At 46.4% G+C, this 23538-nt stretch overlaps 8 protein-coding genes across 8 annotated transcripts; 3 read left to right on the top strand and 5 right to left on the bottom strand.

Annotated features, from left to right (window-relative positions):
- Nucleotides 1–107: 107 nt before the first annotated feature.
- On the bottom strand, nt 108–1351 carry V1513DRAFT_452189 (uncharacterized protein). The gene has a single exon (XM_066899085.1). It carries the CDS (start codon nt 1237–1239, stop codon nt 229–231), a length of 1011 nt encoding a protein of 336 aa, XP_066751285.1. The 5' UTR covers nt 1240–1351; the 3' UTR covers nt 108–228.
- A 49-nt stretch (nt 1352–1400) lies between these two features.
- Nucleotides 1401–2919, bottom strand: V1513DRAFT_452187 (uncharacterized protein). Its single transcript, XM_066899084.1, has 2 exons — nt 2295–2919; nt 1401–2242 (listed from the first exon to the last, which is right to left on the bottom strand). Exons 1-2 carry the CDS (start codon nt 2762–2764, stop codon nt 1564–1566), a joined length of 1149 nt encoding a protein of 382 aa, XP_066751284.1. The 5' UTR covers nt 2765–2919; the 3' UTR covers nt 1401–1563.
- A 27-nt stretch (nt 2920–2946) lies between these two features.
- V1513DRAFT_452184 (ribonuclease H-like domain-containing protein) lies at nt 2947–5206 on the top strand (the record flags this gene model as incomplete). Its single annotated transcript, XM_066899083.1, has 8 exons — nt 2947–3325; nt 3385–3400; nt 3457–3711; nt 3764–3797; nt 3856–4223; nt 4278–4320; nt 4376–4448; nt 4495–5206. Coding segments are annotated over exons 1-8 (1783 nt in total), but the record flags the coding sequence as incomplete, so codon positions are not given.
- Nucleotides 5207–6038: 832 nt separating this feature from the next.
- Nucleotides 6039–7912, top strand: V1513DRAFT_452173 (actin-domain-containing protein). Its single transcript, XM_066899082.1, has 3 exons — nt 6039–6239; nt 6335–6543; nt 6597–7912. The coding sequence occupies exons 1-3, from the start codon at nt 6210–6212 to the stop codon at nt 7717–7719; spliced, it is 1362 nt and encodes a 453-aa protein (XP_066751282.1). The 5' UTR covers nt 6039–6209; the 3' UTR covers nt 7720–7912.
- Nucleotides 7802–9508, bottom strand: V1513DRAFT_481205 (uncharacterized protein). The gene is made up of 4 exons (XM_066900353.1): nt 9166–9508; nt 9060–9111; nt 8802–9010; nt 7802–8756 (listed from the first exon to the last, which is right to left on the bottom strand). The coding sequence occupies exons 1-4, from the start codon at nt 9175–9177 to the stop codon at nt 8109–8111; spliced, it is 921 nt and encodes a 306-aa protein (XP_066751281.1). The 5' UTR covers nt 9178–9508; the 3' UTR covers nt 7802–8108.
- V1513DRAFT_473898 (Translin) lies at nt 9398–10477 on the top strand (the record flags this gene model as incomplete). The annotated part of the gene is made up of 6 exons (XM_066900181.1): nt 9398–9444; nt 9511–9526; nt 9606–9678; nt 9726–10043; nt 10106–10191; nt 10244–10477. 6 exons carry the CDS (start codon nt 9398–9400, stop codon nt 10460–10462), a joined length of 759 nt encoding a protein of 252 aa, XP_066751280.1. The 3' UTR covers nt 10463–10477.
- V1513DRAFT_452163 (uncharacterized protein) lies at nt 10470–14301 on the bottom strand. The gene is made up of 4 exons (XM_066899081.1): nt 13714–14301; nt 12867–13659; nt 11487–12799; nt 10470–11435 (listed from the first exon to the last, which is right to left on the bottom strand). The coding sequence occupies exons 1-4, from the start codon at nt 14054–14056 to the stop codon at nt 10492–10494; spliced, it is 3393 nt and encodes a 1130-aa protein (XP_066751279.1). The 5' UTR covers nt 14057–14301; the 3' UTR covers nt 10470–10491.
- A 124-nt stretch (nt 14302–14425) lies between these two features.
- V1513DRAFT_466607 (uncharacterized protein) lies at nt 14426–23403 on the bottom strand. The gene is made up of 14 exons (XM_066900078.1): nt 22363–23403; nt 20768–22311; nt 20384–20703; nt 20210–20329; nt 20011–20145; nt 19859–19955; nt 19029–19807; nt 18308–18982; nt 18156–18259; nt 17877–18100; nt 17255–17827; nt 17155–17206; nt 14714–17109; nt 14426–14652 (listed from the first exon to the last, which is right to left on the bottom strand). Exons 1-14 carry the CDS (start codon nt 23046–23048, stop codon nt 14564–14566), a joined length of 7794 nt encoding a protein of 2597 aa, XP_066751278.1. The 5' UTR covers nt 23049–23403; the 3' UTR covers nt 14426–14563.
- Nucleotides 23404–23538: the final 135 nt, after the last annotated feature.

Below are 23538 nucleotides of genomic sequence, written 5' to 3'. Positions count from 1 at the left end.
GGTCACAGGAATTGGACATCATCCTTTCGCAGTTTGAGTTTGCTACAAAGATCATGGGACACCAAGAGCTACAGAATCCAGTACGAACTTTCATAGTCCAATGTCGGGATTTTTGGTCAAAAACGCCTGATAACTACTATGGCGTTGTGCTGATTAAGCCTTTCTCTTTAATATGTATTTACTCCTCCGTGCTATGCGAGATAGCTGCGCTATCGATCCAACTCTTATTTACCCGCGAACTCCCTCTCTTATCAAATCCATAAATTCGTCTTGAGACATCCCTGAATCACGAGCCAAGTCACGCAAGCTTCGCAGAGAGTTTTGTATATGAATGTGCACAGGTGATACATCTGCTGTCTTTTGCTGTTGTGTCGATTCACTGGACAGCGCCGTCGTGACCCTGTCATACCGACTGTAATAATCATAATCTTCCACGTCCGCTGCCTGAGATTCTTGTGATGGCACTGGTTTTTCATCTTCGCCTTGAGGCTCAACGTCTTTGTCGTATTCTCCCCAATAAGAGTCGTCATCATCGTCATCGATCTCCTCGCCTTGCTCTTTCACTTTCAATCCATGCACTCCTGTGATAGCTTCAGTCATATCAATTGCCCATGACTTTGATTGCCTCTCCTGCAGAAAATCCAAGTCACCAAATCCATCCGCACTACTATCCATTAGTGACATTTTGACTTCATTTACCCTCCATGCTCGTTCCGCATTTTCCCAGTTCCACACAATCTCAATTCCAGTTGCAGGCAGCCAAGCGGATGCCAAAAACGTTTCAATGTCGGGCCTGGCAAATCCCTTGATATTCACCTTATTGTCGCTCTCATTCTCAGTACTCTGGATTTGTGTCTCATCAAGAAGCAAATCTCGAGAGTCGTATAGTTTCCTGGCCAGTATTGGGCCTAATTCAGGCATAGACTCTGATGCGGGACTGGGCCATGACAAAAGCTCTGCCCATTGGTGGCGGACATTTTCCAGGACCCTATCGGTATCAAAATTCTTTGTGGAATTATCCAGATTACCGAATTGGAACGCTTGAATGTTAAACGTAAGACGTGCACGCAAAAGGGGATTCAATTGAGATAGAAATGATGGCGAAAGGTAAGGTGTCAACGAATGTGGAGTATCAAGAGTATCGTCGCTCGAAATATCAAATGAGGGAACATGCCTTAAAAACTCAACAAAGAGATTGACCAAGTCGGGTTCTGGAGGATTTTCTGATTTTATATCCATGTCTGCTATCAGATATTATTGATGAAGGTCACTCGAGTTCTTTTGGTGGTTTTTCTCATCATTTCGGCCAGGGCCCCTGAAACTGACTATGCGGCGGTTGATCAGTTCTGTAAATTTTATAGCAACTACAAATATGTGAGGCGCACCACTCATATAAACAACTATCGTCTTTCTTCAAGGGTTTAAATAGAGTCTACTTTGTGTGCACACTTTATTGCGCAAATGTACGAAAGCCATAGGGTACCTTTACATTTTCAAACAAGAGAGCATCATGGACACGGCGCTATGACATAAAGCATACCAAATAGATCTTGTCCTGGTACCTTACAAATAGTTAACACGCACGCCCATAGTTATGGTTTTCCTAAGTCGTTTCCATAAAACAGTCATCATAAGCGCCAACCGAGTACGACTCTCCGGCACAGCCAACACTAGCAACGCCACTATAGTCAAAAGAATCTCTAGTAGCCTCCAAATAACACCCGGTCGCCTGCAAGAGCGAGCCAGAAAGCCCAACAAACGAGTTGAATGTGCAATTAACTCTTTTTGCATCGACGTCGCATTACAGGAGTCCGTGGCGCTGCGACGTTCGTCCCCATAGTTCTCGCTCTTGCTAGAGCTAGAAGACAAAGATCCGAATTGCGGTTCCTCCCTACGCACTTCCTTTTGGTGCTCCTTTTCTGTTTCAGGCTGTTTCTTACGACGGGCGTTGCGTCGCTGCGCTTTAGCTTCTCTTTCAGCTCTAGCTTCGCTTGATTTCGACTTTAGGCGGTCCAGTGCACTAAGCATATCCCGCCGTTTATCAGCAGAAAAAAGATCATTTGAAAGCACAAATTTCCTTGTATCATCCCACTTCTCACAAGCTGGAAGAATGACCATGGCGTAGAATTCCAGAACGCGCGAATAGGCAGTTTCTGAGCCTCCCTGGAATTTCTGAATGTAATTTTCAACTTTGACGCGAACAATGTCTGGGTGTGTCGTATGTCTAGTACAAAGCAACGATCTGCACCACACACATTAGAGCGTCTTAACGATTAAATTTATGTGCTACTTACAACGTAAGGACCATATCGGGAGCCAAGTTGGACGATGTTTGATATGCCTCTGCGATCCGATCCCAAATCGCACCTTCTTGGACCAGCTTTTCAAATTGTGAAATCTCTGTCCTACTAAACCCATCCTTCAGTCTATCCGATGGAAGATGCATAATACCATCCAGCAATGCGAGGTATAGTTTCCATATATGATCACGCATGTTATTGTCCATATGGTCATGCAAAGATGATGGCGAGATCAACGGTAGAATCGTCGTATAAGCGTCGGGAAATTGTCGGTTAATAAAAAAATACCTAGCCTTCTTGTATATATGGCGGACATGCGTGGTAGGAGTGACAGTCGACATGGACGAGGATGCTGAAGTAACGGATGAAGCGAGTGACACAGTGCCGCTTTGTATGCCATCCATAAGCCTAGCATGGTCATAATGGAGAGACGGACCGTACGACGGCGCTACGTCTGCGCTCATAGTTACCGCTGTTATATTTTGTTGCAATATTATGTGGTTGTTTTGGTCGGGATATTTGTCGCAAGGCTTTGTAAAGTAGCATATGATTCCGCGGAGGTTAGTGCGGCGTCCGAATAGCGCGGCTCAAGATCAGCTTGCGCAAATGCGGCAGTTGTAAAAACAGCTGGGAAGGTAACGCGGCATCTTGTCGTGGTCAAACAACCACTAGACATCAGGTCCAGAGAAAAATGGATATACTCTGGGCAAACTATAATGAAGTGCTAAATGTAATATATACTCAGCTGTCAGAAGCTAGCTTCGTCTCGATAGATTGCGAATTTACAGGACTGCGACTTGCTGACAAGGCGGCTTCGCCTGACGGACATCTGAATGGACCATCTGACGCTGCCGGTGAAGGCGACGAAATCCATGACGAGAATGGAAATGCCACTGCTACGGGGGCCGCGTCGGTTGATCAATTGGCAACTATCCAGTCCCGTTACTCCGATTACAGGGTGGCTGCCGAGGCATTTCAGATTATACAGCTTGGATTATGCATTGTACAGGCAAATCAAGATACGGGTACGCTCAGTTGCGATTCGATTATATCTATGGATGGCTAAGAGTGGACTATTATTTAGGCGAATATGTAATGCTGTATGTCCTATCTGACAGCTGCGCTGAAAAGATCATCACAGAATTCTAACAAACAGCCCATATAACTTTTACGTGTCACCGATTCTGCCATTGAAGTTTGGTATCGACAGGCGATTTTTGTTCCAAATGTCAGCAGCCGCTTTTCATCTACGAAATAGATTTGATTTCAACAAATGGCTTGCAAACGGCGTTCCGTATTTGAACAGAGATGAACAGACACAAATCGAAGCTAGAGCATTGCGGTTCATCACACAAGAGTTTGAGGACATCCACGTAGATCACAGCGGGCAGCAGTTCCTGGACAGTGCATTGTGAGTCCTTCTGAGGCCCGACAATCTGACTATGCTGACCCCGCAATTACAGACCAGGCTTGGATGCTTGGGCTAATGATCCTAATGTATGTGTGAATTCCATTTGTGTGCAATTTTTAGGACTATCACCTAATATGATACCAGCCAGAGACATCGTGGTTCAACATTGCCGTATCCAATTCTTATCAGAAACGCATCGTTCATCAAACAATTCGAAAATCTTATCCGCAACTGTATGGACTCGGCCGTCGGAATTTTATCCAAATACGTCGAAAGAATAAAAACGACTCGATCGAGTCAGTAAAGAGCATCGAGAAATATAATAAGCTGATGCTTGAAGTTAACCAGTATGCCGGAATTCGACATATCTTTGACCACCTATCGCATATCAAAATACCCATTGTTGGGCATAATGTATTCGTGGATTTGATCAATATATACGCGAAATTCGTGAGCTCATTGCCAAGCTCAATCGAGGAATTTGCGCATCAAATGAGCTCACTGTTTCCTATGTGCGTATCCTACCTTGAGAGAGCCACAAATTTCGAACTAACAGAATTGCTAAGGATCATAGACACTAAATATTTCGGGACAATGTGTGATGTCGACGTAAGTTGGATTCCGCTGATCCTCTCAACAGGAACATCTAAGATAACAATCCTAGGATAGCGATGCGCATCACTCAAGCATGAAGGATATGTTAGATGACCTGCGATCAGTAGTTTACCCTATATATAGTATGGTGTCCTGTTGTGTTTTGCTTCACTTCTGACCGGTAATTAGAGACTCATCCAGAATTTACGAAATATGACAATAGAGAGTATGAGCACGAGGCAGGCTGGGATGCTTGTGAAACAGCCAAATTATTTCTAAAGCAGGGAGGGCAGCACTTTTATTTGGATGTCGAACGCTCCTTGCCCACACAGTACAGTTCATATGACAGCGAGGAAGGAGATGAACAGATCAGAACGGAATTCGACGATGATGTGAGCATGATTTATAACGGCGATGCGAATATCTCCCGTCGCAAACGCCATGAGTCCAGTCAGGTTGAGCAAATGGAGATGGATGAAATACTTATGAGCTTCTCGCGACCGAGATCTGTACGAGGAATCAATTGGTTGGAGGAATCGTTACAGATAGATGAACAGAACTGGGACGTTCCTGGTAGTAGTTATCAAGTTGATAGCGGGGACGACTGGAATACTGATCAGACTGTTAGTGCATGGGAAAAGTTTGAAATCGAGCAGATCCCACAAGAAGTATCTGTGCTTGATGTTGACCGACCGATGGCCGATGTAGCTGACGCAGTAGAACCTCTACCACCACCTACAAATGTTGGTGTCATGAAATCTATCTTGCCACCATTTTCTTCGGCTGTATGGGGGCCCATTGCTAATCGACTAAGAATAACTGGTACTAATGAGCGTGTTCTAATTTTGAAATAAATTTTTGAATGCAAAGTAATATAGAAAATTAAAGCGTCTATACCAAGGAACTTATAATTTGCAGGAGATTAAAACACCCAAGTGTCATTGTATTAGACACCAGATGGGACAGATATTAGGGTGTGGTGCGGGACAGCAAGAAGCGAACACCTAGCGCTTACTTAAATCCCATACACATTATACCAGTATACGAAGCATTGTACGATTTTTAAATCGTTCCAACATCGAGATTAGATAGAGACAGTGCTATTATACAACTAAAGCTATTATTGTACAAACTCACGGGACTTCCCGCGACTCGAGTAGTCTTCGATGTGATTTATATTTTTTTGACAAAGAAAGCTGCGCATTGGCCCTCAAAACCACGAGAGTAACACTGTATGGACCGCCATGCCTTCCGAGCATGACTGCCCAAAATTTTCAGTATCCGTTGCTGTAGAGAACGGAAGAGCAAAAGTCGCATTTGGCCTCCCCCCAGAAAACTCTGAAAGCTGAATTTATTGTTGTGGAGACCGCTCCACACGGCAACGCTCGAGAGAGATTTCAGTACCAAACCTAAAACATTATGGCATAAACCCGGACTGTACATCATTTATGCATCACGTGATAAGTCCAAAGTTTCTCTGTTCGATTGAGTGCCCTCACACACAATCGAGTAAATGTCCCAACCATGTCATTTACCAAAATAGTTTTTAATAATTAATGACTGATGTGATTTCTAAGTGTATATCGACAGGATTGCGTGTTATGATGGTCTTGGAAGTGTGGATGTGAAAATGTGTGGGACCCTTGCCTTGCACCATAGGCAAAGTTACTAAGGTTAGGGCTGCTTAATTTTGAACTCATCGCCCAGCTGGCCGGCTGAGACAAAAGCACAGAGTGGTGTCTGTAAAGCATCATCGTTTTCTCTGATCTCACGCATCAAGCAGAAGTTCTAAGATACTTGTACTCAGTGCATATTTGTACGAAAAGTCGGCATTGTGAAGCTGAGCAGAACGGCTAACGCGATTAGGCTCCTTCAAATCAGGGTCGAATTGCTACATCATTAAAATGCCTCCTTTTCGCGACGAAGTGGTTTTTGTAGGTGTCTTTATTGATCTATGGAACGGATTAATACTATAATGTAGTGCTGATGCGTTCATTGTTAGTTGGAAGCTAATGACTCTTATCTGCAGGTTATAACTACGGGATCGCAGACCACTAGAGTCCAGTACGGTCTACCAGAATCATTAACTCCAGCGCAGAGGACTGTTCCCACACGAGTGTATAAGGTAGTTAATGACGATGGAAAAGCATCTTTTTCGTTAGAAGGAGCGGAAAGCGACGCGATATATCCGATACGGAAGGGCATAATACAAGATATGGGCTCATTACTCTATTTAATGTAAGAGAATTGTTGGTGACAATATGCTGCATTGCGGACTTACAATAAACCAGAGAGTCGCTTTATCGGATGACAACAAAAACTGATACGGATTCGCCATTTGCCCCGATCCTGCTGACGTGCAATTCTGAATGGCAGCCGAAACAGATTGAGGAGATAATAACGCATATGTTCAAAAAGGTGCACGTTCCTGCTGTCACAATAATTCCAGAGTCACTTGCAGCGCTCTATGCGTACGCGTTGCAAATTGCATGTGTTGTTAACGTTGGAGAGGAGAAAACCGAAATTACGCCAATTATTGACTTCAATATTGTGGAAAGTGCTCAGACGGTGGTTGAGATTGGTGGGAAGGACATAAATAGGGCCCTACAATCGCTATTGCCGACGTTAAAGCCGTACCAGATCGAGGAGTTGAAAAGATCACAGATATACGAGATTTTGAATGACAAGTCGATGAGCTTTTTTGGAGAACCGAGTGCGCCGGCGACGTCGTCCGTAGAAGATGAGGGAATTGTCGATGTGGCAGCAATTGTTGCGAATGGCAATGCGAGAGAGATTTTGGCGCAGCGTGAACAAAAGAAAAGTTCTAAGCAGGTTGATCTAAAAAATTCAGATATGCCGCGAAATTCATTTATTGACTCAAAGGGGCAGAAGGTGGAGGTCGGAACTGAGAGGTTCAAGGGTGCAGAAGATATGATTGAACGACTTTCACACGAGATTGGAAATGTGATTGGAAAGTTGGATGATATTGCGAGACGAGGAGATTGTTGGGAAAACATAATTGTTGTTGGTGGACCGACGGTCATAAAGGGATTCGTGGATGCCATGTTGTTATCTCTCCAGGAACATTTCCTAATAACGCGAGGAACGACCTACTCTGAATTACCATCAGGACTGAATACTCCGGTGTATGGGACGCCACCTGCCACACCCGCGGTGTACGGTCAGACTCTCGGTCACGGACAGGTGCCTACGACGATTAAGATTGCGAAAATGGCAGAATACTTTATCGGGTGGAAGGGCCATACGTGGGAAGATGCCCCATTTTTGGGCAGTCAAATTGCGGCTAAGCAGATTTTTACACCTGGTATTGCAAGCATCGACGGTGCCTACATCTCACGTGAGGACTTTGCGGAGCATGGGGCCCGAGAGATTTGGAACCTGGGTCTGCTTTAGAAGTGAATCATCACTATGCTATATTATTATCGTTTCTGATTAGGATGTAAATTAAACGGGCTGAGAGGGATATTTTGTTATTTTATGTAGTATATGTTTATCATTGTTCTATACATGTGCATGAAATTTTAAAAATACATCTAATTTTGTGCATTAATATAATAATAGAAAACTACATATAGTTATACATATATTAACAAGCACAAAAATGTAAGTAATCTACAAGCCCTGAACGATGACACCTTAACAATCAATATTTACCAACTGACGCTCGTCTTGTGGTACTTACAAGAAGTGCCGAAACAACCACCAAAAGAGCTTTTGCAATAAACAACAAAACCAGAACCAATACCACACCGCTTATCGACTTTAGCAGTATTATGACTTCGTCACCGTCTATTAACTGCTGTGAAACCGCCTCCAAAAGAAATATCTTCCATATCTTCGTCTTCTTCGTCGACTACCGCGTCTTCGTGTAGTTGAGATGTTGGAACGGCCATAACGGTGTCATCAGCAGTAGGTGCCGGCGAGGAGACTGGTGGTATTGCATTGTTGTTCGCGACAGTGGCAGACGACGATCCGATCGGCAGAACACTACCGGGAGGAACGTACGCCTCCATTTCTCGATTATACCGAGCCTTCTCAGCATCGTAAAGTTCATAAAAAGGTTTCCGCCCTTCATCGCCTAAATCGCGCCATGCCTCAGCCATTGCCTTGGTAAGATCGAACGTCTCCCCAGGCTGAGACTGCTCTAATTGCGCGCGCACTCGTTCCTTTTCATGATCACAAAAAATGATGTACGCATTCTGGGGTCGTTTGGGAGCGTTTGGATCGCGCTGTGTGTGATGTTTCTTCTTTGCGTGATGATGGCCTGTAGCTGCTGCATTAGAGGATGAGTTTGCGGATTGCGAGTGATTCGCTTTAGAGGTAGTTCCGTTGTTGGTGAATGCCGTGAATCCTCCGGTAGTTGATTCTCCGACAGGTGACAGCGATCCGTCAGACTCTCGTCGTCGATGTCGCGAGTGAATTCGAGGCGGCTAGATCGTGGTAAGCAATCGTCTGAGAGTATTAGATACACATACTGATGGCGGAGGTGAAGGACTTCCCTCGGAATCGTCGACTTTGAGGAACGTACGCTCCTCGAGTTTCTCAAGCAAAAGGGCGCGCTCTAGGCGCATCCGCTGAACAGCGCGCTTTGATCGAGCGAGCCGGAGAGTGAGAACGTCGTTCTGTTCCTCGATCTCGCGGATCCGCTTCTTCAGGTCTTTGCATTTCTGGCGATACTTGACTTCTGCAGGTAGGAGTTAGCCACATTCCGCTCAACTGCATGCAATACACACCTTCCGACTGAGGAATCGACGGCGGTGCGGCGAGTCCGCCTCTTGAAGGTTTCTAGAGGAGTTAATCAGCCAGAAGCCACGATGGAGATCAATGCTAGTGACTTACCTTGCTGCTCATGGACGCCAAATAACAAGCCGATTGAGAGAATGCAGACGCAGAGACGAATGGAGAGACAGTGATTGAGATGGTGACTTCTTGATCGCCGTGTTATGAGGCAGGTCGAATATGAGGTATGGGGGAGACGGCGACACAAGACCCGCTGCTGATGCTACTCCAACTCTATTGTCATGATTTCATTTCATCATCTCGTACATCCTTGGTTGATATGGCAAGCGCGATGGACCTAGAGATATTCAACAAGTGCCAGGACAGCATAGATCGCGAGTACGTAGTATTAATCATCTGTTAGATCGGTCTGTAGAGTCCCGTACTGACATTATTCGTGCTTAGTTCCGAGATCCGCGAGGTAACTTTCATAATAATGTTCTCTCCTCCTCGTAATACTGACCGCAATTTACCTCAGAATATTCGTAACCTCACGAAAGTCATCGACCAGCACATGCGCTCGATCCTCTCAATCCTTTCTACGGCACACTCCTCGTCGTCATCCTCATGAAAGTATTCCTGCCTCTGTGGTGGTTGTCTAATCTACTAATCCACACCAGTCCCAACTTTTGCAGCTCGTACCACCAAATTGTTCCAGTTTCAGAAAGAAGCGATCCAGAATCTAGCTTCCTTAGCCTCGCAACATCCGTTTTACAAGTACAATGCCCTCTGGAGTCGAACACTTCAGAATGCTGCGTTTGCAGTTCTCTTCAGGGACTGGCTCGTTAACGAGGGAAACGCTTATATTGCTAATTACGGCGGAAGCAGCAAGCATGAAGAAAGAGACGAGCCTACCGAGACAAGCAAAGAGAATGATGACGTAAGATCAGAGGTCGGTCAATTGACCGGTCTCGATCGTGTCTGCGAAACCTTGGGTGGTGAGTATTTTGTTGTTGGCTTAATTTAATCATGTCTATGTGTAGTAATGATCGAATTGCAGTCAAACCTGGCCTGGACGACGAAAACACATTTCATCTGACATTAGAAGAGTATCTTCAAGCAACGATATCTCTGATAAATGAACTCGTATGTGGCAACTTCTGGTTGTATTTCTCGTGGATGACTCTGACTTTTTCAGTCGCGTTTGGCACTAAACTCAGTCATCATGACCGAGAACTCCAACTACTCCACGCCGGCCCGCATCAATCACTTCATCAAGCAGCTCCAAGCAGGCTTTTTAATGCTCAACCTTAAAAACGACGCATTGCGAAGTCGAGTTGACTCCATCAAATATGACGTCAAGAAAGTTGAAGAGGTCATCTACGATTTGTCCTTGCGTGGCTTGATAAGGAAATGAAAATTATCTGTATTGTACATCACAATTCTTTACATCAAAATATCATACACATCAGTAACAGAATTAGTCGGACTCTCCGCCTGCTTGTCACGCCATTCTTGCGCCCAATTCAAAAGTTTCCGCACATTCTCAACTCTACTTGCAAAATACGATTCCAGCGCCGACCGTGGCGTGAAAGCTCTCTGTGTCACGATCACTCCTACGACTTGCATGATCCGTTTACGCGCATCGTGCAGGAACATGTCTGTGTCCGCTATCGCATTGAGTGCCCACTGCATTTCTGCACTTAAAGCATCAATAATTGCCGGATCAACTCCACCAACTGTACCTCGCCGGGATGGCGGCATTGGTGGTGTACTGCCTTCGTCTACACTCCCTTTGGACGACGTCTCTGACCGTAGTGATGTTTCTGGTGGAAGAGGTAACGCGCCGAGGGACAATCCTTGGGTGATTTTCAGGCTTTTTTTGATCAACTCGACGGCCTTGTCAGACTTGCCGTTCTGCACCAGTATGACTGCACGCTTCAGGCACTCCGCCGTCAGAATCTCGACCCTCCGTTGCCCCAGTCGCGGATTCGCAGTCGTCGTCGGCGCGCTGAGGCTCGCTACAGAAGGCTTCCGTTGCTGCTGCTGCTGTAGCTGTTGTTGAGTTGCTTGCAGCATCAGAATGACGAGAAGCGCCGCCGGCTTGATTCTGTGCCTCCGTACATTTGCCGAAACGCTGAACTGAGAAAACGAAACTTCCGCCTTCAACACAGGAAGTTCTTCCACACTTTCATGCCGCTCTCTACTAGGGCAGCCGAGCGATCCGTTGCGACGCCGAACTACAGCCATATCATCAGTTGACGACCCCCATTCTTCAACTTCATCGTCGCCAATGGCCTTCAGATCCGACATCATCATATCCCAGTTGTCCAGCGGTTTGTAAGAGCAAGGCTTATGACACGGTGGGATCGCCAGCTGTACGATGATATCTAAACCCGGGTTAGTTTTGCGGCTATCAATCACGACCACAGCAAGAAAACCTTTCGATTCACCAAATGCCGCATCACCGAGCAAAACTTCGGCTTCTCTATCTCCGTTCTTGAGAAGATATGACAAGCCGCCTTCGACTTTAAGTATCCGGCCGTGGCTCTCCTCGGGAATTTTCAACAGCACCTTCACATCTCGATGGGACATCCCAAAAGTCAGACCAAGACATCCTGCAAGGCATTCAGGAATTAGATTCCATTCCTTGATGTAAGTGTATGTCCCGCGCGAGTTGCTGCTTATCTCAATTAAATCTTCGGGATCATGACGCATGCCAATACCAAAGCAGTGTACCAGAACGGAAGATGAGTTTGCATTCAGACAAAACTCTTTGACAGAAGATCGATGCGCTGCTTGCTCAAGTGCCGATAGGGATGTTTGGCGGGTTGGCGAATCACTAATAAGGAAAATGGTCGATATAGGATTTTGTGATGTTCGCGATCTGAGAAGCTCCAGGGCCTGCCTAGCGCCGTTCAACGGATTCGCTCGTGAGCCTGTCTTCTTGAGCGTCGATAGCTGCGAAATGGTTGTGTCCCATCCATCCCATGACTTATTCTTAAGACCTGAGACAGTCACGTTAGATGCACCACGCGATGTGTAAGTCACTATTCCGACCCTGTCTTTGCTACCAATGGATTCGATTATAAACGTCAATGCGTCCTGAATTGGCGCCAATTTGCTAGTTCCCATAGAGTCTGACACAGGGACGGCGATGACTAAGTCGACCGGAATGTGGGCTCTGAATGACAACATCCTTGGAGTCCGGGGAGAGGCGTCGGATTCGACGGGAGTATAAGGTGTAGTCGGCGTTAGGGCATGCACCAACGTTGTGCTGGACGTTAATACTGACGACTCGGAGCCGCGTCCGTTCATCTGATGATGCGGTATGCCGAGAGGAAGTTCTGGTGATTGCATGGATGCTCCGCTTATCATGACATCTCTTGCCGACGATACAACGCCGTCGTCCAGACTTATTAGCGCGAGTCGCCATCGCTCTCTCTCTGCGTCATCTCTGAATGTCAACATCAATTGTGATAGCTCCTTAACTGAGAGATTCAACGCCAGATTGTAGTTGCTATTGTCATTGTTCACAGAGACACTGACCAAGTGTTTCCGGAGGCACACGAAGCTTTTAATACTCAAACGATCGCGGCAAGGTTGGCTGCCTGGAGACACATTCGTGTCCGGGAAATCTTCGATTTTTTCCTTTACGCAAATAAGATAGTCACGAAAGAGATAACAGTCCAGAACCTGCCACGAGTCCATGTAGCTCACGCATAACAGGCCCCATAATCTGACTTTTCCAAATCTTCGACAAAATTAGAAGGATTCAGAACTAACGATTGTTGTTTGAATGAAAATTGAGCGCTACATACGAAGAGAGATCCAAGGACTTGTATTTCTCCACTTTCTCCAAACGTGATTTCAAGTAGTGAAGAACATCTTCCGCGGAGGTGAAATCCTCCCTTCTCGACTTAGGCAACATCATTGCCCTGCCTTTAGGTGACTCTACGGAGAAAGGTGAGGTACCGGGAGCGATGCATTTAGGGATTTCCACGTGAACGAGGCAGCTAAGACATTGCTCTTCAGTCGATCTTATGACAGCAGGAGTGGCAGGAGTCATATATATCTTTGGGTCGGGAATGCGAGTCTTTGGTGGAGGCAGTGGCGGCGGTGCAGGAGGAGGCATTAGAGGCGAAAACAACGGTGGCGCGTCGGAAACAGCTTGTTTCGGCGTCACAGATGTGCCAGACTGTTTAGCAGGCAGTGCTGCTGCTGGAGCAGACGATAGAATTGCATTGCGCAGATTTTGATTCTCCGCAGCGAGAGTGGCCGGCGATAATGGGACAACCTTTAGTGGTTCACACGGACCTTCTCGCGTTGCCCATGCAGCAGTGAATGACGAAAACTCGGCCTGTTGTTTCAGGTTGTTGAGACTAGACGTCTGGCGAAGCTGCAGAGGCTTTGTGAGAGAAAATTCGCTGAGAGTGTTGCTTTCATTCGAGCTCAATGGCACTTTGGCGACGACTGGTTGCAAAGGCATTTGACGACGCGTGTTGGCATTCGCGCCGCGGGCCGACGAGGGGCACAGCGGATTGCTGTTCGCCTTCGTGAGATTGAGACTGCCATGGAGGCCAGGCTCTTCACGTGCGACACCGATTGATTTTTCTAACCGCAATTAGCACTCGATTGGATGCAAGCAAAGTCGGACCGAACACTAACTTGCGGAGCTAAGGAGGTTCCCGTGTCGGAGAGGGTCGATCTGAATAACGGAATCGCATATCGGACATCTGATCTGAGGAATCTGGCGTTTATCGTTCTTGTGTCCGTTCGCCAGAGCATTTGATGACACGGCCATCTCTTCGACAACTTCTCTGAATACCTCTTTAAAGCAGGCTTCGTGGCCGACGTGACCGCATCCAAACTCGATGACACGCTCCCCCTGGAAAGAGTGCTCGAGAGGCTCGTCGCACATGGCGCAGGGCACGCCTACGAGAGCCCGCCCGTGGGTGGAAGGTGGCTGTAAGCCGTTGTGACGCGACGGAGGACTGCCTGGAATTGTCATTACGATCTTCTCTGGAGCAGGATGTACGGCAGACGAGAGGTAGGCAGACGAGAAATGAAAGATAACATTACGTCCAGCGGAGAGCAGAGCAGATCAGAGCAGCGAGAACAAACAGGTAACAGCAGAGCGCACGCGATTGCAGTGGGCGAACAAAAACCAAGAACAAGGGACGGGCGAATTGTCTGGCGAGCCTCATTGTCGATATTCGTATTGTAAGCGGGATGATGTGACGTTCTTAGATTTTTTTGTCAGGGGGCCCTTCCCGAGCAACACAAGCACAAAACAGCCGCATCTCGCAAATCGCAGAACCAGCTAATCACAAGACCAAAGGTTCGCAGCAGCCCTTGCCCGCAGACCCTTCAGCTCACGCAAATAAAACTTCATGGTATGGTATATTTTACCACATAGCACTGAAATATATGTACATCACCATACAGTAATAACACCAACAATATCCTATACCCATGTATACCCATTTAAAGCAATTACATACAATGCGGTCGTCGTCTATCCCATTCCAACTGTGTCCTCCAACTCCATAAGATATCGTTCGTCAATGTCACTACCTCCTTCGCCATCCGATGTCCAGTCAACTACTACCCGTAATTAGTCTATCGGTCCATCCGCGATTTCCTGACCGCTCAAAACCACACGTACCAGAATTGACCTCTTCGCTCTGCACGTGCAGAGCCTCCAGGTCATGTCGCAACTCCTCTATTCGCACAGTCATATCCTCGTCGTCTAGCACACGCGCACATATCTGCAGCACTTCACTCAGGTTATCGAAATTCAGTTCCTCCGTGTTCAATCGAACGTTCGGGTTGCGGTACTTCCGCTCCACAAGTCCAAAGATTCCCGATACCAGACACCTCGTAACCTGCAACAACATCGCTCTCCGACGTTTAGTCCGATCGTATTCTACAGCAGTCTCACTCACCGCCGCTTTCTCGGCTTCATTCACACGTCCGCTAAAAGATCGTTCCGGTAACGGGGGAGCATCCGCATGTGCAGATGGTGGCGGCGAATCAATAACTTCCGCCTCCTCGTCTCTCGTATCCTGAACTCTTCTTGATCCCCGCTCGATATCTGCGGCCAGCGCGCTTTCAAGTAATGGGAGTTGCTCTTCAAGCGCCAATATCTTACTAAACAAGATACTCTCAATATTTTTCTCCGTCAAGTCTCTCACATTTTTATTCCAATGCACAAGTAATGGCGGGGCCCAGACATGAATCTGAGATAGCATCGACTTCTTCATCGACTCTGGCACATCTGGCTGTACAATTGCACGCGAAATAAAATCCAGAAAGGCTTCTCCTGAAAAGTCACACGTGTTCTCCAGATTTCTGAATATTCGATCCGTCAACTGGTCACAATCCCGCTGAGTAAGTTGAAACGCACCAGCCAATCGCAACATACACAGTAAAAATGGTCGGACATTCTCCGCATTATCTGCTTCAAGACCGACCGATACCGTATTGAATATCAACCGCGTCGTCTGGCGGCCATCCAGTCGTTGAAACAACTCAATAAATTCCATCAACAGGTCCAATGGGCAATCGGACTCAATCTGCCGATACAGGAACATCAGGCAATTCTTCTTGGCTCCACGCGAAAGAAGCTCAACCTCACCGATCGTCAGCGGTACTGTATTGACCGCTTCTTCATCGCTCAAATCTGCCGGACACCGATCAAATATCGAGTCCGAGTACTCTTGATCAAGGTCAACGCGATGCAGCATGTGCGACAAAAAATTCAAAATCCCCGTATATGACGGCTTCCGTTTTTCATTCAGTCGCAGTTCGAGCCACGCAGGTCCCGGTTTCGATGCCAGATGTCGGTCGTCATAAAACGCAATCAGCGCCTTCTGCAAATATCCCGAGTAAATGTAAAATGCACATTCCTGCGACCCACTGCCGGCGATGTCCGACATCAGCCCATAGTATTCGTCCCATGCTCGCGACATAATGGAGATATTGGGAATAATATCACCCAAGATGGTAAAGAATCGGTACACCAGATTACCAGACCCATCCTCGTCCGGGTTCAGTAAGCACTGCAGCCATATTTGCAGAGATCCGTACACCTCCGGCGCATACTCGCGGACCGTCATTAAGCATAGCCGTATCAACCGAGACACACCGTGTCTGACTTGAGCATTGGGACATCGAATGACTAAACTTCTGAGCTCCGTATCTGATTTTGCAAGCCACGAGAGAAATGCGACGCAATGACGCGGCTGCGAGGTGAAAGACCGTTGCATGATGGAAACGAACTGATCCACTTCCTTGGCATCTTTAATTCGTGAAACAATTTGATAAAAAGTCTTGAACAACAAAAGATGATAGTCGTCACAGGGGCGTTGCAAATTCAATAGATCGACCTCCTCATCGGCCTTGGCTTGGCACAGTCGCCGATAGCAGGCCAGTACAAACTGCAAATGCTCTGTGCCGAAGACAGTCCATTTCATCGCCAAGAGTTCATTCTCCCGACATATCTGCGCATGAAGCGAATCTGGACATCTGTAGAACTTTTCACACTCAGTACGCTCATTAGTCTCCATAAGCACTTCAGCGCTAGGATCCTCCTCCATTCCCAGTGCCCTCATTTGTCGTGGCGAGATACGATCGTAAAACAGCATGTAGGCAGAAAACGGCTTTTCCATCATATCACCAGGAGCCTCCGAAGTTGTGCCTCCAAAGCAGGTGTTTGCAATCATATTTGGATCAAATTGAGAGACCTCGGCATCATTGAACTCGATCCACCGATACTTATCATTTGTCGCGGATTTGTTCAGAATATATGAGTAATAATGCCCAGATTCCGCAGTTCCACTGTGAACTAAAATGCCTACCAATCTAAACTTATCGCTCTCGCTCTCAGACCCGGCCACACCAGGATTCTGCAAGAAATGGCTGACCGTGAACGGCTCAATATCAATCTCCATGGGGAATTCGAAATGTTCATTGATCTTACTTCTTTGCATCGTCTGGAGATCAAAGTCGAAGCGCTTCAGGTGGAATATAAGGTGATTTGGAACAGTTTTCAGGCAGATTCTACCTACATTAGACACGATACCTAGTAATCACCAGCTACTCTACCTTTTCTCAGCCTCCACATGCGTCGAGCATTGTGAACACCAATATTTATTATCTACTTTGTTAGACAATTTGCAAAGTCCACAATAAAAACCACACCTACCCCCTTCCATAGTTTCGCCATCAACGTAGGAGTTCAAACTTTCAATCAGATTACGTCGTCCCTTGATGTCGCATTGGATCGCTGAAAATGGCTCGGTACGCTCAGACACGTGAATACATTCCTTTGACTTGATCTGAGTCAGCAACGACCCACCGTAACAGTTTCTAATCTCCGCTTTCTTCGTCGCATCTGAAATCTGGCCATCAATTCTGTCGAGCAACAGGTTATAGAATTCGTCCACGTCCATTTGCACGGATATGTCTATTGGTTTGTTTTCGAAATCCACAATGGATTGGATAAACTGTCGTGTGTCAAGCATTTTCTGCCAGCCAAATCGCAGATAGGCAAACAGCTGAACCATATTCTCTAATAACGCTCGCTGAGTGGGAGAGCGCGTAACATCGAATTGCGACAGCCCAAAGATATAACTCCGGAATTCCTCATTCATGTAGAGTTGGTTGACGAATGAGTTAACGTAGCACGTGTTAGCGAGATTTTGCAATCCGACGAAACCTGACTCGGCACGAAGCCAACGCGCGCGGTCAGTGTTCCATGAGTCATGCAACAAGCCGTCTATTCCACGTCAGTGTTTGCAAATAAAAACGAGTAATATTAATCATACCCTCCGGGAAAAGCTTGAGCAAATGTGAGACGACTTTAGTCAAGTCCCAACCATTATCAATTAAAAGGAGTATCAGTTTGTAAAGCGACACTCTGGTCTCAGCAACAACGCATCCCACAGATTCGTTTGATGAGGGCTCCACATCAGGACCAGATTTGATGCCAGTATCTCCATGTTCTATATTTGGGAAGAGAAGATTCATAAATGTTGAAACCGAAACTTGGCTGCAAGACATCAGTAAATCCCAGACATGCGACATGTGCCCGCAATATCACATACCTAAGATTAAGCTGCTGTGACACGTCCCGACGACGTTCGATGGTGCATATCATTAGTTTAGCATATCCATTTATGATATGATCCGACTTTTGATCGAATAGTGACTAAATCGGTAAGCTTTCAACTCACATTGCTTTAAAAGGTAAACAGACCTCAACAGGATGATGCTCCTTCAACGGCCTATACCACTTCATAAGCAGCGTGCCCTCGTTGATTTCGAGCACAGAGTCTGCGAGGACTGATTTCAAGAGGAACTCCGCCAGCATAAATAATGTCGAAGCCTGCCTCCCGATTTCGTCATTCGCTTGCGGTAAAATAGCCTCAACTATCCTCCAGAAATACAGCAGTGCATTGTTTTCCGTATTAGTATCTTGTTTAGCTAACAAACTTTTGATATAGTCCGAGATCGCTGAATTGAAATACGAGCGCACTGACTCTTCGCGAGTGTACAGCAAGCACTGCTTAAACACCGTCCTCCACTTGTCACTCCTCTCCACCGTTTTCCATATTCGCTCATCGCACATCGACGATACAAGCAAGACATCCAAAACACGTTCGGATAAATCTTTTGAAGTGTCGTCAGCTAGGCTAGCTAGGCTTGACACAAGTTCGTCTATATCTTCTTCAATCGGAAAGTTACAGTGCGTGAGTGCGCTGGAGACGTCTTCGCGGAGTAGAATAACTGCTCGATTTAAGAGCGTGCAACGGACAATATTGCGAACATTTGCTGAGGAAGATGACGCAAGCGTGGGGTTAACGGCGAGCTTCAGGAGCTGGGGCATGATGAACTCAAAACAGCTTTGAATCCATCGTCGGTCCAGTTTATTCTACCTCCGTCAGACATTTCGATCCTGAAGGCTAGAAAGAACGTACCTGTCGATAAAGAGAATATACGCACTGAAGAATATAGTCCGAATACAGCGCTCGGAACGGTTGCTGCAGCGGAAATAATTCATCCCAGCCTGCGTTCACTTGTTCTGGATTTAGGAAAATATCCAATAGCTTGGGTGCCGGGCCAAGTTTTCGGACAAAATTCCAACTCCAGGAAGCATAATCTTCAGGCAACTGTAAAAGCGCGTAAATTGCATCAAAGGAATCCATAAGTTCGCTCTCAGCGGGCCGCAAGTTTTTTGCTAATGATTCTGAAGGACTACGAGGTTCTATCGTTTTGAATTCAGTTTCTTGCGCAACAAGAGGCTTCACAGCCTCCGCCCTTCCCAATTCCGAAGGAGCTTCGTCATCTATTGCTTGTGGGCGCCTGACAACCATTACTGCCGTAACTTCTCGAAAGCCTGCATCTTTAAGCTTTTTTGGGAAATCTTTTGGACGGACTTCACTCCCCATGACGAACATTCTAAAGCTTGTGCCGCTGACAATGCTGGAAATCAGTGAGTACAAATCAAAGGTTGAGTTCTCGTCGCCTAACGTGAGGCTTTCGATCGCGGATGAAAACTTGTACGCGTGCCATTGTACTTTAATAGTAACCGGCTTCCCTTTGATCTCAAACTGTGATACGCCAGCCGCTTGCGGTTTGTCAAGCGTAGGTATCGCGTGTTGTCGATATGTGTCCAGAAAGGTGTCTAGAAACTGGACACTCCGTTTGAAGCATATTGTAGCTGCCGGCTCAACAGAGCCTGTAGATTTCGAGATAACTATATGCGATTAGTTGCAGGTTACGTCCGGAAACTATTTTCCAATCTTACCACTCCCAGCCTCATTTATGGCTCGAACACTATGCCGTACTAGCGACCGCTGACATTTGTCAATGATGTCTTGCGGCTGATCCTTGATATGACTAGACTATTCAGACGATTAGGTTCATTACTCATAGATTTAGGGGAATTCTGGCACGAACCTCTGTGAAACTAGAAACTATGACTTCACAACACGCAGAGAGACTCTTTTCATCAAGGGTATTTAAATAAAAATACCAGAACGTGTTAAATCCGGGAATAATATAATCGTTGTCCTCACGTAGCCACTCGCCCTCCTGTACAAACAGTAATTAACAGACTGTTGCAGCTATGATGTCAAGCAGCAGTTTCCACACTTACTTCGGTCTGGCGGAACACATATTCAATGTGACTGACAATAAATTTAAGACAGTGTGCAGAAAGCAGTGGCGCTGGAAGCTCCTTTATCTTCCGGAAGCAATGTTCTATAAATGGGCACTCCTACACTGCCATTAGTAGTGAACAAACGAGCTACTCGCAAATATAGAAGCGCACAGTTTGCACGGTATCGGCGAGACACTCAACTTTCAACCATAAATTGTCTAATATACGTGGATTGTTAAACTCATCGACGCCCAGTGCATTCCATAGTATATCCAGGTCTGATACCACAGATATACAGCCAGGCGCAATCTTAAGAATCTCAGCAAGAGAATCCTGCCGTATTGTAGCATTCAGCTCGTATAATTCTAGCGATTGCGGATGCTGCCTGCAATGTGACGCCCATTCATTGATATTCTGAACCACAATGTCGTGATATGCATTGCGATCCAGGATTGCACCTACCTGATCAAGATTGGCGTGGTCCAATGAGTCTGAAAAATACAACTGTTAGTTCGCTCGTAGGACACCATCGGAATTATGGCAAGGATAACATACGAAACGCAGATTTGATATACGCAAATTCTTTCAATGAATCGGGACCGAAGACCTTCAATGACTGCACCGAGCTCTCCAGCAAAGACAGCCTTGCTGCTACACTAGGTCCGAGTGTCATCAGTTCACACAAATTTTGGATCAAATTATTCAACAGGTCGGCTGGTTTCACTTTCATGGATTGCTCATCTTCAATGGATACATTGCTCACTCGTTTGATCAACTGTAGTAATATGAAATATGGGTTCATCGGGAGCACTTCAATAGGTTCTCCGTTCGGTGGCTTTTGACAGCATGAATGGTATGAGCTCGTAATTGAATCAACCAGTTTCAGTATGATGGGCTCAAGCCCAATCATAGGCATTCCCAAGAGCTTGTCGGTTAGCCAATGAAGCCATTCCACTGTCATAAAATGTGTCAGGTGGATCAAAACGATGCAAATGGAATTAAATAGGGCGACACTATTGCCGGATATCATTTCATTCCAAAGACAATTCAAGTCTTTTTCGGAAATCACGTGGAACACCGTTAGAACAGCGTATATTGTGGGAGCGAACTGGATAATGTAGACGTTGTTGGCTTCAGAGCTGACGAGATACTCCGTAAATCCTGCCGTTAACATAACGGCGGCACATGAAGTCATAATATGGTTAGAGTATTCCGGATGAGCATCATTGTATATGGCATTCAGATCCTGTGTCAGTTTCTTAATACCGTGAAGTTTGTATTCGGCGCGAGGTGATTGGAAGAATTTGATCCACCAATACAGTTTTCGGATAATGTGTCCGAATTTTCTCAGCTCATCAACTGGCACGGAGTCTGCAAGCTTGACGATAGGATGAGTTGCAGGATGAGTGCTGAGAATGGTGCATTCGGGTATTTGAATGAGCACGTAGAAGAAGACGGATAGCTTGTCGACAATCGCGCAGATAATAGTACGATCCGGTGCATCAGCTGAATCGGCTATTCGAACAAGAGTGCTCTCAATCAAGGCAAAACATTGAGATAATTGTCGAAGTGGGAATTTGAGACTGACATTGTTGTCCGCCGAGTCACTGGCAGAGTCTGTGGATAATGATTCGGACGAATGGGATGAATCTTCTTCTGCAGGCCATTCTATGTCTAGTGTCTGGCTGTGCTGATACAGCGTCCATGACATCATGACGGCAATCTCAACATGAGGAACAATACCAGTCAGTAGTCCGGCGTTGATCCGCACATCAGGCTTTGTAACTTCGGCCCACAGTGCTGCTATCGCATCGATGCCGCGCTCACTTACAAAGTGAGGAAGAACAACAGCAAATGAAAGTGCCTCCTCTCTCTGTGTTTCGAGAACTGATAGCAAGCCGTCCCGTGGGAGGCTGAACACTCGGATAAGAGCGTGAGCATATGGCAAAGACAATAGTGCATCCACTGTCCCACATCCATTCTTAATCCGTACCAGATCTTTTCGGAAGGTGTAGACCGCAACTTGGTTAAACCGCTTAAATAGCGATATTATCAACTGCTCACCGCCCTCGTTCCAGAATCTGTACGACAATGGTAGTCTATGATTTATCAGCATCGGCCCAAAAAAAGATCCGATATGTGCCACTCACGTCCGAGTCCAGAAATCGCTCACTATCTGAGGAAGCTGTGCAAAGAAAGCAGCCCCAGAAGCCCAAAGTTCGTCCTTATCAGGCTCATCGAGGCTGACAAACTTCTGTAGGTACTCATTCAAGGCAATCAGCCAGTCTCGTGGATCACCAGTCTGCAGTGTCCGTCTGGCCTCAAATATGCAAGCTTCAATACTTAAAGGTTCCTCGTCATTACCCGCATTACTCATGGTCAATATGAGCCGCTCTATGGTCGTCAATGGCTCTGAATCTTCAATAATCTCGGGGACAGATATCTCCGGGCTTGCAGCAGAATCGTATCCCGCTCCTCGAGGTGACCGCTCACCGTCACTGAACTCTGCAACATTCATCGCGTCTGCTTCAGGCACTGGCTTCGTTTGAATGCTCACTTGGAGAGTACGAGCAGCCGTGGTCGATGCAATCACCGGATCAGCAACCTCAGTATCTTCGTCTGCAATTTCTATTGCGACGCGTTTGCGAGGCATCATCTGCTCCAATTCCATGGAATCTCGTCGACTCATGTCTCCGGACTCGCCAGGCATTTGGCCGGATGCGCTTTGTGAAGAAGTCGCGCTTGACTGAGATGTCGACGAACGCGACACTGGCGCAGGCATAATGGTAGGAGTTGGGGTCCTTGCGGATGGTCTTATAGGTGAATTGGATACCATATTGATCCTCAGCTCCGATTCGGTTAGAATCGCTTGGTAGCTGAATTTGCCAGTTAATGTGCACTAATTATGCTGATATTATATGCACGTGCTGCCCGACTGGAAACCGTGAGCGCGTATGAAGGACCGTCAGACGTAGGCCTTCACGAGTATCTGACCGTCGTCTCTAGTCCGCTGATCCCAGAGGCTCTGAAGATGCTCCTACAGCAAAGCAGATCCGCATGGATCATATGCCCTCGAAGTTATGGATTGTTTCCACAATATGAGTTTCGTTATGGAATTGAGCCTTACCGGAGTAAGCCGAATATGTTAGTATCGCAATGGGTCAAGGGTTAGGTTCGTGAGAATCATGTCGTCACCAATTCTCGCAGATCTCCACATAACTATCGAGAAGGACGTCCAAATATTCCACGTCCGCCTTGTCAGCGAGAAAGCCGCACCGATTGCGTTTAGGGCTGGCATTGCTATCGTTGGTGACTAAGTTAACTTA

The sequence above is a fragment of the Lipomyces chichibuensis genome (genome assembly GCF_038497645.1).
Source record: "Lipomyces chichibuensis strain CBS 12929 unplaced genomic scaffold V1513scaffold_45, whole genome shotgun sequence".
Classification (NCBI taxonomy): Eukaryota; Fungi; Ascomycota; class Lipomycetes; order Lipomycetales; family Lipomycetaceae; genus Lipomyces; species Lipomyces chichibuensis.
This window is presented reverse-complemented; position numbering and strand designations above follow the sequence as displayed.